This window comes from Camelus dromedarius, chromosome 4, assembly GCF_036321535.1.
Source record: "Camelus dromedarius isolate mCamDro1 chromosome 4, mCamDro1.pat, whole genome shotgun sequence".
NCBI lineage: Eukaryota > Metazoa > Chordata > Mammalia > Artiodactyla > Camelidae > Camelus > Camelus dromedarius.
Window position 1 is genome coordinate 82197387 of NC_087439.1, and position 11148 is coordinate 82208534.

At 58.1% G+C, this 11148-nt stretch overlaps 2 protein-coding genes across 5 annotated transcripts; one reads left to right on the top strand and one right to left on the bottom strand.

Moving 5' to 3' along the window:
- Positions 1 to 173: 173 nt before the first annotated feature.
- On the bottom strand, positions 174 to 5102 carry CHPF (chondroitin polymerizing factor). The gene is made up of 4 exons (XM_010988390.3): positions 4499 to 5102; positions 2889 to 3462; positions 2204 to 2383; positions 174 to 1862 (listed from the first exon to the last, which is right to left on the bottom strand). The coding sequence occupies exons 1-4, from the start codon at positions 4810 to 4812 to the stop codon at positions 603 to 605; spliced, it is 2328 nt and encodes a 775-aa protein (XP_010986692.2). The 5' UTR covers positions 4813 to 5102; the 3' UTR covers positions 174 to 602.
- A 71-nt stretch (positions 5103 to 5173) lies between these two features.
- On the top strand, positions 5174 to 11044 carry TMEM198 (transmembrane protein 198). Of its 4 annotated transcripts, none has more exons than XM_010988393.3 (5): positions 5174 to 5659; positions 5980 to 6184; positions 8006 to 8581; positions 9613 to 9815; positions 10164 to 11044. In XM_010988393.3, exons 2-5 carry the CDS (start codon positions 6019 to 6021, stop codon positions 10299 to 10301), a joined length of 1083 nt encoding a protein of 360 aa, XP_010986695.1. In that variant the 5' UTR covers positions 5174 to 5659; positions 5980 to 6018; the 3' UTR covers positions 10302 to 11044. The 4 variants fall into 4 exon arrangements, with proteins under 4 accessions (XP_010986695.1, XP_010986696.1, XP_064341274.1 ...); XM_010988394.3 differs by having other exon boundaries at positions 6015 to 6184; XM_064485204.1 differs by having other exon boundaries at positions 6015 to 6116.
- The last annotated feature ends 104 nt before the right edge of the window (positions 11045 to 11148 follow it).

Sequence of the window (11148 nt, forward strand, 5' to 3'; positions counted from 1 at the left end):
AGAATTCTCTGTGTGTATGTGTGACTAAGCTGGGAGCTGGGGTGGGGCTGGGCATATGCATGACTTGGTACCTGGGAAAAGGAAATCCAGGCCCCAGCCAGGACAAGGGAACCCTCCATCCTCAAAGCCCTCCCTGCCCCCATGCCTACCTTTCAAAAATTCAGAACTACTAGTCCACACTCAGCCAGTTTATTAAAGGCAAGGAGCTTTATCAGGAGTGCAGAGAGAAGCTGAGAGACACCCTACCCTCCTCTCTCAGCTCCCCAGTTCTCCAACAACTCTTCTACAGCCCAGCACCCCGGGGTGACCCTAGGAAGCAAGGCTGGCGTCAGGCAGACTGCACTGCATAAATATTCGGAGGCCACAGCCTGAATCAGCAGCGTCAAGGGGGCAGGGAGACCTGGTTTGGGGCAGAAAAGGGTGGCTCCAAGGGCACCTCTTCCAGGGCTTGCCCTGAGCCCGAGGACCCCCCAAGCCAGAGAGAGGGGGCCTGTGGGCTGCCCTGGGGTCTGAGGCTGTGGCCAGCCCTGTCCCGCGAGGCTGGCAGGGAGAGGAGCGGGGCGGGGTGCCGCCTGGCCAGGGTTCCGGGGCACAGGGCGGGGTCAGGTGCTATTGCCCTGCTCCTGTTCAAAAAGCAGCATGGCCAGCTGGGTGCGGGAGCCGAGGCTCTCGAGCGCGCTCTGGCGGCAGCGGTGGTACATGTCCTCGCTGAGCCGCGCGCTGCACGTCTGGGCCCGATAGCGCTGCAGCAGCGCAGGCTCCACGGCCCTCAGCACGTGCAGGCTGGAGAAGCGCAAGAACAGCTCGTACACATCCAAGCTCTCCAGCAGCTCCTCCTCCTGCTCCGAGGCTGCCGCCAGCCGCGCCCGGGCCGCCACGTAGTCGGAGTTGTAGAAGCAGGCCTCACTGGCTGCCTGGCGATCGAAGCGGCCCGTGTCTCGGCCCAGCTCCGGGGGTCCCGGGCCCTGGGGTGGAGCCACGGTGGGGTGAAAGGCCTGGAAGTGCATGGGAAAGAAGGCCTGCCAGCCAGAGATGGCGTGCATGCGGCAGCGGTTCAGGAAGTCCGGAGTGAGCACCGTGTCTGGCCCGGCCAGCAGGAACAGCGTGTCCAATGGGTGCTTCTTGGAGAGCAGATCCATGAGGCGCAGTGGTGAGGGTGCGGCTGTCTGCACGCTGAGCCAGGGCACCCGGGCACCGGGAAAACGCCGCTCCAGCTCTGCCACATGGGTCTTGACAGGTGCAAAGACATCTGCATGGGCCGCCCGCTGGGCCTGTCGTGGCTCGTACAGTAGCAGCAGGGTCAGGGCTGCTGCAGCATCGCCCGGCTCCAGTGCAGCCGAGGCAAAGGCCTCCAGGAAGCCAGGGGCCAGGTCACGCTCGGCTGCAGCCAGTGGCAGTAACACAGTGAGACGTGAGGCCTCGGTGACGTAGGGCACAGGCAAGATCTCCACGCGACTCAGTGGCCGTAGTAGCTGCACCCTGCGAGTGAGGGGCCGGCGGCCTCCCTGGGGGGTCAGCGCCTCCAGCTGCAAGTCCAGCGTGTACTCCATACCCCGGGCAGGATCGAAGCGTCGGTAGCCATTAACCAGCTGCTGCTTCTGGAGCCGCAGGGCTGGGTGGTATCGGCGGTTAAGCTCCTCCAGAGCTGCCCCCAGAATGTCAGCCACATCAGCCCTGTCAGCCCCACGCAGTGGGCAGCGGGGCGAGCCATCAGCACAGGAGAAAGCGTGCTGCTCTGTGAAATAGTCCCAGCGCAGCACCTCAAAGCGAGAGGCTGGGCGGGATGGTGCTGGAATGCCCACGGGCCAGGCGGCTGCCCGCTCCCCATCAGCTGCCAGACGGCTGGTGTTCTGGATCTCCCACTGGATTGAAGAAACAGGCCATGAGTAAGGCCTAGATCACGGGGGCCAGCACACAGCTGGGGGACTGGGCAGGTATCAGAGGCCACTCAGGATGGGTTCCCCTACCCTTGCCAACCTCTGCCCACCCAAGACCCCCACCTGTCCTTTCCCCAGATGGAGGAAGCCTGAGAGTCAAATGGGGGTTTCTGGAAAGGCTTCTCAGAAAAGGAGAAACAGATAGGGACTGGGAAGCAGGTTTGTGCTGTGATTCTAGTGCTAATTTTTTATTACTCTGAGATGACTGAGACCTCTCAGCCGCCCCTTACCCCTGCCTCTGACCTGTCCTCCAGCCCAGATCATACCTGTAACTCCTGGATCTCCTGGTATGTGCGTTCCAGCTCAGCTCGGGCAAAAGCCTTGTGCAGCTGGTACATGTGCACAGGGTCACGTACGGGGTGAGCCGTCAGGGCACTGCGGAAACGAGGGTCCCCCTCCTGCACGGGCTCCCCAGGGCTCAGCTCCAGGTAGCTATAGTGTACCCCCTGGGGAGGAGAAAGGGGTGCATAATGGGAAACATGAGGTGATAGTTGCCCCACCACACCTAATAGTATGTGTATCATCTTCCCATTCTATGGCCTGTTGTGGGCTTGGGGTCAGAATTCTGTGGGTTTAGGTCTACCTTGACCAGTTGTGACCTTGGGCAAGCCTCTGCTAGCTCATCTGTGAAATGGGCATGCATCCTATCTCAGAGCCATCCGGGAGCTCAAGTAAGATAATAATCGTCAACATCGAACACCTACTATGTGCAAGTCTTCCTTATTTTTTTCTTAATCCTCATAACAACTTTGAGGAATAATTATTTCCATTGGTATGGATGGGGATACGGAGGCTCCGGGGATTCAGTAATTTACCCAAGGTCACAGGGACAGAAAATGACAGAACTGGCACGGAAAACCAGGCCTAGATCTCCAACCACCCCCTTTGCCTCTCAGGGGGAAGTGTACAAGCCCAGACAGGAGGCACCGGTGAATTGACTTATCTTCCTACCTCGTGGTCGGCAGTGCAGCCCACCCCAGTGGCATCCAGAATGCAGCGGCCCAGCCACTCATCCGGGCGTGCACTGACTATGTCGTTGCGGCAGCTTTCCAGATGGGGGCGCAGCTGCTGCAGCAGTGTGCGCGACAGCAGCACCCCAAAGCCACCGTGGCAGTAGCGGCCTGGAGCAGGCTCTCCACCGATGAAGTCTTGGGGTCGGCCCAGATAGAGGTGGGCAGCGGCTGCCAGGCTGAGGCGGCCAGCTAGGCGCGCCAGTCCGTGCGCCTCGGTGTAGGTGGCATCGGGCACCAGGAAGAACCAGTCAAAGTCGTCGCCGTGCTGCTCCAGCAGGTGGCGCAGTGCCAGGTGCAGGTGCCCGATGGGCCGCTCCTCGCCCAGTGTCACCACGGCCATGCCAGGTGGTACGCGGCGGCCCCGTGAGCCTGTCAGGAACACCACACGCTCTAGCCGGTGCCCCAGAGTGCGGTTCACGGCCACACCCAGCGTGGGCAATGTGGCCTGTGAGGTCAACACCGCCACAAGCAGCCTCTGCCTGATGCCCAGCTCCGTGCTGATGTAGCGGGTCCTGGGTGGGGGAGGGGTGAGAAGATAGGGTTATTAAAAAGACAACAAGGTAGGCAGAGGGCAGCGTACATAGGCTCTGGCAGGTCACACGCTTTCTGGGCTTGTTTCCTCTCTTATGGTAGGATAAGAATAAGTCTCTCCCGGGGTCATGAGGATTTAAGTGAAATATTGATTGGCCTTTTAGGAGATGGCACTATCCATGCAGATATGAGAGATACATTGTGGGTCTGATTCCCTGTTTCATTACTTAGTAGTTGGGTCCTTGAGCAAGTTATTTAACCTATCTGAGCCTTGGGTAGCCTCATCTGTAAAATGGGGCTGATTTTATCTCTTTAAAGCACTTAGCCAAATGCTTGGCACACAGGTAACTCCACACATCAGGTATATACTTATTTCTAAATATTACGCCATTACACGAATATATCACATAAATGATGTAAAGGAATAAATGGCATAGAGATGTAGTGAATGTGTTTGGGGGAAGGGCAAACTAGGGCTCGGGTTTCAGCAACTTACCTTCTGTAACACAGAAGGTAAGTTGCAGAAATGGAATTTGAACTCAGTGTTACTTAGGAGGAATTGTTTCAACTCATATGCAGAGGCATGAATGGGATGGGTACCTCACTCTTCCCCCACAAACCTCACCCCCTCAAATGCCCACACAGGAACAAGAGATACAAGTAAATCCTAGTTATCTCTTTTCTCTTTCCCTCTATGTACCCACTCTATATACCAGTCATTTTTCTAAACCCAGCACCCACCCAGAGGGCTAAGAGGATCTTTGGGGGACCATGGGTTCAAGCAGGTTTAGGAAAGAGGCGGGCAAGTTCTATCCAGGCCTGGATGGGGCCGAGAGAGGCCTCAGATGGGCTCCACACCTCCCGGGGAAGCAGGGCCATAGGAAATTATTGGGGAGCAAAGACTTCCTGGCAGGCCAGCCCCTTCCTTCCGGACCCTGACCCAGCCCCTAGCGGCCTCCACGGCCCGTCCGTTCCGGCCGGTTCCCAGGGGGTGGGGCTGGTGGGTCTAATCCCTACCTGACGGCCTTTTTGGCGGCCTGGCCAGGCTGTGCGGGATGGTAGGGCAAGACACGCGGCTCCCAGTTCTCCCCGGCTCCTACGCCAGCCCCGGGCCTCTCGCGCTCCGCTCCGGGCTGCACCGAGTTGGGCCGGCGTGCCGCGTTGGTGTTGCCGCGCGGCGGTAACTCAGAATCTCCGGGTTGCGGTGGCCCTGGGCCGCATGGCTCCTCCACCCAGGTGACGCTGAGTAGGCTCAGAGTGAAGCCCAGGGAGATGCCCACGGCCACGGGCCCTGCGGGCCGCAGCACCGACAACAGCAGTGATGCCCGCATGGCGCCCGGACCGCGGGCCCCCGGCCGTGGAGCAGCCCCAGAGCAGCCAGAGGAGGCTCCAAGGGGGGCGGGACCGGGGAGGGGGCGGATCCGGAGGGCTTAGGCCAAGCAGGAGGGCCCCCTCCCTCCCCGCCGAGTAGAGTCCCCGGCCCGAGCCGAATCCCCTGCGCCGCGTTCCGATCTCTCTCCAGACGCCGCTTGGTACCGCTCAGGGTCCCAGCGCTGGGCGCGGGAGCCTCCGCTGGGGCCGCCGCTGTCCGACGTGTCACTGGGAGGGCCCCGCCCCTGGGGTGGGGTCTCGGGCTCCAGCTACCGGAGAGGGAGGAGAAGGGGGAGGTTAAAGGGGAAGGACCCCCGGAAGTGCCCCCTCCTCAGTGCGGGAGAGGCAGACGCCGGGGGCGGAGTCACTTACCTCCCCACGGCGTGGTTGGTGCGTCCCCTGTGACGTCAGAAGTAGCCCGCCCCTGCCTGGATGGTGCGCCCTGAGTGACGTCAGGAGCTGAGGCCGGAGCTGTCCATCAGCACCAAGGGCCGCGGGCGGGCTCAGGGCATGGGGCCGCGGCTCTGGGGCAGCCCGAGCCCCTGCTCCTGCTTCTTTCCCTTCCCCAGGCCCAGCCCGAGTCCGAGTCCCCGGACGCCGCGGGACTGGAGTGCCAGCCGGTGTTGGAGGCGGAGCGGCGACGCCGCCGCGCCGGGACTGGTCCCTCCGGCCCAGCAGCCCCCTTCCCCTCACGGGGGACTTTTACCGGACCCCAGTCAGCTGGAACCTCTGGAGCCCCGCAACCCCAGCCCCGCCGGCCCCTGCACAGCCTCCTTCGCTCAGAAGCTCAGGTCGCCTCCAGCCCAGGTAGATCTTGGACAATCCCAGATTGAGCCTCCCACGGACCAGTCTCCTGGCTGCCTCCTTCTCACCGGCAGCACATTGCCCTCATCTTCCCCAGCCCAGTCCCCCTTTTAACTTCTTCATCCCGACTCCCTCTAGCCAAGCACTTTTGTTTCCCTTTGTCTTTTGTTCCTTACTTCAGGGATGCTTTCAGAGCTGTATGATGTGGGCACCAACCACTCCTTTGTCCACTGTGTCCTTGCTTAGTTCTCCCACTCTCATTCTCACCCCCATCCCGGTAGGGACCCAGGCCTCCTCCTTGACCCCTACTTCTTCTCTGTTAGGCTGACCTGGGAGGGTGACTCCCTTCTGTTCCCAGCAATATGCCAGGCACTGTGGCGACGCTGCGGTTCCAGCTGCTGCCCCCTGAGCCAGATGATGCCTTCTGGGGTGCACCCTGTGAACAGCCCCTGGAGCGCAGGTACCAGGCACTGCCAGCCCTCGTCTGCATCATGTGCTGTCTGTTTGGAGTCGTCTACTGCTTCTTCGGTGAGACCTTACCTCATCCCTCAATTGGATTCTCCACTGTCTCCCCAAGTTATTTTTCTGAGGCACCCTAAATCTTCTTTAGAACTTTACTACCACCATGATAGCTACTTTTCTTTTCTCTCCCCTTTTTTCCATCGCACACGTTTGTAGATAATTTAGACTCCAGACCCTAGAGAACACAGGGTTTTGAATTAGATATTCTTGAATTTGAACCTGGCTCTGCACCTTATTAATTGTGATTCCTTGGCACAAGGCTGCTTTGCCTAAAAGAAGGCACAACTTTTTCTAATTTGCACAAAGGTGCCAGATGGTCTAGTGGAGTAAGTGCCCAGTGACTCTACAGAAAAGGTACAGAACTTCAGATAGGGGAGTGAGCATTATGGGCTAGGTATCCAAGGAAAGCCTCCAGGCAGAGCATTATAAGTGGTTGGATAAAGTCCAAAGGAAGCTTAGAGGTCTGGGTTCCAGTTTGGGAAGGGGTGGGGTGTGACTTGTGCTCTGGGACCTCTACATCTCCCCCTAGAATGGCTGGGTAGTAGGCAGGGATGTGAGCCAGATGGTCCCTCCCCTGCTTCCACCCCCGAACTCTGGGCTGAACAATTGTAGAGTGGGCAGGAAGAGGAGCTCCTCTAAGGGTTCAGGACACATGCTGGGTCTCCAAGGAGTCTGTGTCACCTCACCCCCTCCACTATTCTTACCCCTCCCTCTACAGTTGCTCAGTGCAGCCTGACTTTAACTCTCCTGGGCTTCCCTGCCACCCTACCCCTCTTGGAGGCTCTGACTCCCAGGCTCTTGGACTCTCTGAGTCCTTGTGCATGCCCTGCTCCTCTTTCTGACCCCAGAACCTCCAGGACTCAAATGCTTCTCCTCATTCCCATAACTGACTCTCCTCTTTATGACCTTCCTCTTTGGCTCTCCCTGACCACTTGATCTTCATTTCTGACTTCCATCTTCCCAGCTTTTCAGAATCTACAAGTCCCTCACACTTCCAGGTACCCTTAATGGGCTTAATGGGCCTAATGGCCCTATCATTTCCATTTTTCTGAAACTCCATAACCACTATTTTCCCCTATAATCCTCTTTGACTCCCTACAACCCCTTGTAAACCCCAGTGACCCCCAACCACCCTAGCTATCTCATTACCTTCTATCCCTGTGACTCTCTCTATTACTTCTAACATAGAGAGATCCCTATGACCCCATTGCCTGATTGCTCCTACCATGATCTCAATGATTCCATTTCTCTGGCTTCAGTATTACTCTCCCTGAGAAACCCTTTAATACTATCAATGAGCCTACAGATGTCAATCTCTCCTGACCTGCAAAGACCTCAACCCATGGACACCTACCCCAATAACTCTGCTTCTCTTTGTAATAACATCATATCTCTGAAGCCCTGAGACCCCTCAGCGGCCTCATCTTTCTGATCTGTGTGACCTCACCTCTTAAGTTTTTCTGACTTCAGAACACCTCATTTCCCTGAACAATCCCTCCTTAAAGATCCCAGTGACCCTATCACTGATTCATTCTTGACTCCAATGATCTATCTCTGACTCCTCTGACCCCTAAAGACCCAACGCTCATCTCAATGACTGTCTCTCTCTTTTCCCAATGACTCCCAATTACCTATCTCTCTGACCTCCCTTGACCTCAGTGGTCCCTTCACTACTAATCTCAGGACCCCAGTGACCCCCCCAGTTCTCTGATATTAGTGTCCTGCCTCTGGTTTCCCTTGTGATTCCATGTCCCTGACCCCTCTGACCTCCTGCCTTCAGCCCAGTAACCTTGCTTTGGCCTCTCACTAGCCCCTGTTCCCCTCCAGGTTACCGCTGCTTCAAGGCAGTACTCTTCCTCACTGGGTTGCTGTTTGGCTCAGTGGTAATCTTCCTGCTGTGCTACCGAGAGCGGGTGCTGGAGACTCAGCTGAGTGCTGGGGCAAGTGCGGGCATCGCACTGGGCATCGGGCTGCTCTGTGGGCTAGTGGCCATGCTGGTGCGCAGCGTGGGCCTCTTCCTGGTGGGGCTGCTGCTCGGCCTGCTGCTCGCCGCTGCCGCCCTGCTGGGCTCCGCTCCCTACTACCAGCCTGGCTCTGTTTGGGGCCCCCTGGGGCTGCTGCTGGGAGGCGGCCTTCTCTGTGCCCTGCTCACACTGCGCTGGCCTCGCCCACTCACCACCCTGGCCACTGCTGTGACTGGTGCTGCGCTCATCGCTACCGCTGCTGACTACTTTGCCGAGTTGCTGCTGCTGGGGCGCTATGCGGTGGAGCGTCTACGGGCTGCCCCTATTCCCCCACTCTGCTGGCGGAGCTGGGCCCTGCTGGCACTCTGGCCCCTGCTCAGCCTGATGGGCGTTCTGGTGCAGTGGCGGGTGACAGCCGAGAGGGACTCCCACACAGAAGGTGAGAGGGCCCTGGCCAGGGTGGGCATAAGAGAACTGGGAGGCCAGGGCTGGGTGGAGGCGCTGAGCGATTGGGGAGTGGGGAAATGAGCTGTACACACTAGCAGCAGAAGGCCTTAGTCAGGTTAGAGAGCTGACTGTCTCTCTGGGGAGACATCCTCCGTGCCACCGTTCATTCCACAACAATGGATAGAGCACTGGTTCTGTACCAAGCCCATTTCCAGGCACTAGGGATGCAGCAGAGACAAAACAGAAAAGGCCCCTGCCCTGATGGGGTTACATTTGGGGTTGGGGGAGAGAGAAAATAGACATGCAAACAAACAAGATAGTTTCAGTTCTGTGGAGTGATATGCAGGGTAATGTGAAATATAGACAGAGTGGCCAAGGAAGGTTACTTGGAAGAGGTGACATTTAAGCAGAGACCTGAAAGATAAGCCAGGCAAAGAGCTAGAGAAGAGGGAATAGCCAAGGGTGAAGGCCTGTGAAGGAATGAGACTGGCCTGTTGAGGAAGTGGGGCTGGAGTGCTGGGTGAGGGATGCTGATTGCATGGGGACCCTGGGCCATTGATGCAGACTCTGGGCTTTATTAGAAGGGTGATGAGCTGCCATTGGAGATATAAAACAGGGAGAATATAATGTAATTTAGCATTTGGGATGCTCATTCTGGTTACTAAGTATAGAAAGCAACGGAAAAGGGAAGCATAGAAGGAGAACAAGTGAGGAAGCAGCTTAGTTATCTAGTTGAGAGATGACGGCTAGTCTAGGTGAGTCACCTATGGCTCTGGATTGGGAGAAGGGTAATAGCTGCGGAGTGGGTACCTAGAGTCTAGAAATTTTCCATAAAGACCTTTGGAAGAAAGGAACTGCAGGAAGTCCCATCTGGGAGGTGGGAGACCAGGAAAGTAAGGAGGGGGCAGTTATGGACAAGGAGAATCTGGAGGCCTGGAGTCCTTGGGTAGGAAAGAGCAGGCATGCTTTGGGGAGACGAGGCATGTGGGCCTCTGAGACCTTTCTTTGCCCAACCCTTCACAGTGGTTATCAGCCGGCAGCGCCGACGCGTACAGCTGATGCGGATTCGGCAGCAGGAAGATCGCAAGGAGAAGCGGCGTAAGAAGAGACCCCCGAGGGCTCCTCCCAGAGGCCCCCGGGCTCCTCCAAGGCCTGGGCCCGCCGACCCTGCTTATCGGCGCAGGCCAGTGCCCATCAAACGCTTCAATGGAGACATCCTCTCCCCGGTGAGCATCCCGAGTGCCTCCAACCCGGGTGGAGAAGGGAGGGTTGTAGACTGTCCAGGCAGGACTGGGCTTTTCCTAGGGGCTAAAAGGCCTAGCACATGTCCACCCACCCATCATAACCCCTCCCGTGGGAAACTGCTGGATGGGGGAGAGGTGTCCTGAGCGTGAATTTTAATGAGGTGTGGTATGGGGGTAGGGTCTCAGGGCTGTGGACTCTGGGTGTAATGGGGTCCTAGGCCAAAAGCAGACCAGGATGTGATGGTGCAGGGAGGGGATGTCTGCCTGGGGTGGCTTTCAGGGCAGGGGGTCCATGATGGCACTCTCACACCCATGTTTACTCTCCCACAGAGCTACATCCAGAGCTTCCGGGACCGGCAGACAGGGAGCTCACTGAGCTCCTTCATGGCCTCGCCCACAGATGCGGACTATGAGTACGGGTCCCGGGGGCCGCTGACAGCCTGCTCGGGGCCCCCAGTGCGGGTATAGCAGTCAAGCTGCTCCTGCCTGCCTGGACTCATCGGTCACCAGCTCTGCCAGCCTGGGGAGGCCTGCTGGGCCACAACTCAGCCCACCTGGCCCGTGGCCTTGGGCTGTCCCTTTCCCTATCCGGGAGAGGGATGGCCTGGCTGCCAGAAGGGAGGACCTCTCTCAGTCTTAGCCTGGCCTAAGGGGAGAGCCCCCTCCCAAGCTCCCGAGGGGCTCCTGAGGGACACGAGTGTGAGCCCCATTGGGGTGTGCTCAGGGTTGTGAGTGTGTCACTTGTGTGTGCGTGTGTTTGGAGGGATGGCCTTGGAGGGGACACTGGGACCCTTGCCTTAGATTTCTGATTGGTAGGGCTTCTCCAAGGGTGGCCCCACCTCTTCTCCCACTGCTGGAGTCCCATGGGTCACTCTCCTGCATGTTAAAGTGGAGGAGATCTGCCTTCCTCCCACATTGCCTCCACCTCTCAGCCAGGCTCATCTAAGGCTTCTTGTCCTTGACCATGGGGCAAACTGCAGCAGCCCTCACCTTGGTCCCCTGTTCTCTGCAAGCCACCAGCCTGAGGGCAGTGGCCGGGGAGGGGGGTGGGGGGGTACTGCTCTGGGCTGGGCTAAGGAAGGGGGTTAGGGGGAGGGGGCTTAAATGCACGGTGCATGTCTGGTGTCTGTCATGCCACTCTGGACACCTCATGCTTCTGTCTCCCCCCATCCCACTCTGTTTTACATCTTTTATAAATGTGCCAAACTGTGCAGCTTCTGCCAGGAGTGGTGGTCTTCGGTGGCTGTCACTTCCATGGGCCAAGTTGGAAACACTGTGGCCCTTGGTTCCCTGTGTCACTCACTACACGGGGGCT

Excerpts from the sequence above, each read along its gene's own strand:
- CHPF (XM_010988390.3), bottom strand. The coding sequence starts at position 4,812 with ATGCGGGCATCACTGCTGTTGTCGGTGCTGCGGCCCGCAGGGCCCGTG. Across the intron at positions 3,463-4,498 it reads GCCGCCAAAAAGGCCGTCAG|GACCCGCTACATCAGCACGG; the intron begins GTAGGGATTAGA and ends TCCCCCACCCAG. Across the intron at positions 1,863-2,203 it reads AGGAGATCCAGGAGTTACAG|TGGGAGATCCAGAACACCAG; the intron begins GTATGATCTGGG and ends TCTTCAATCCAG.
- TMEM198 (XM_010988393.3), top strand. The coding sequence starts at position 6,019 with ATGCCAGGCACTGTGGCGACGCTGCGGTTCCAGCTGCTGCCCCCTGAG. Across the intron at positions 6,185-8,005 it reads AGTCGTCTACTGCTTCTTCG|GTTACCGCTGCTTCAAGGCA; the intron begins GTGAGACCTTAC and ends GTTCCCCTCCAG. Across the intron at positions 8,582-9,612 it reads GAGGGACTCCCACACAGAAG|TGGTTATCAGCCGGCAGCGC; the intron begins GTGAGAGGGCCC and ends AACCCTTCACAG.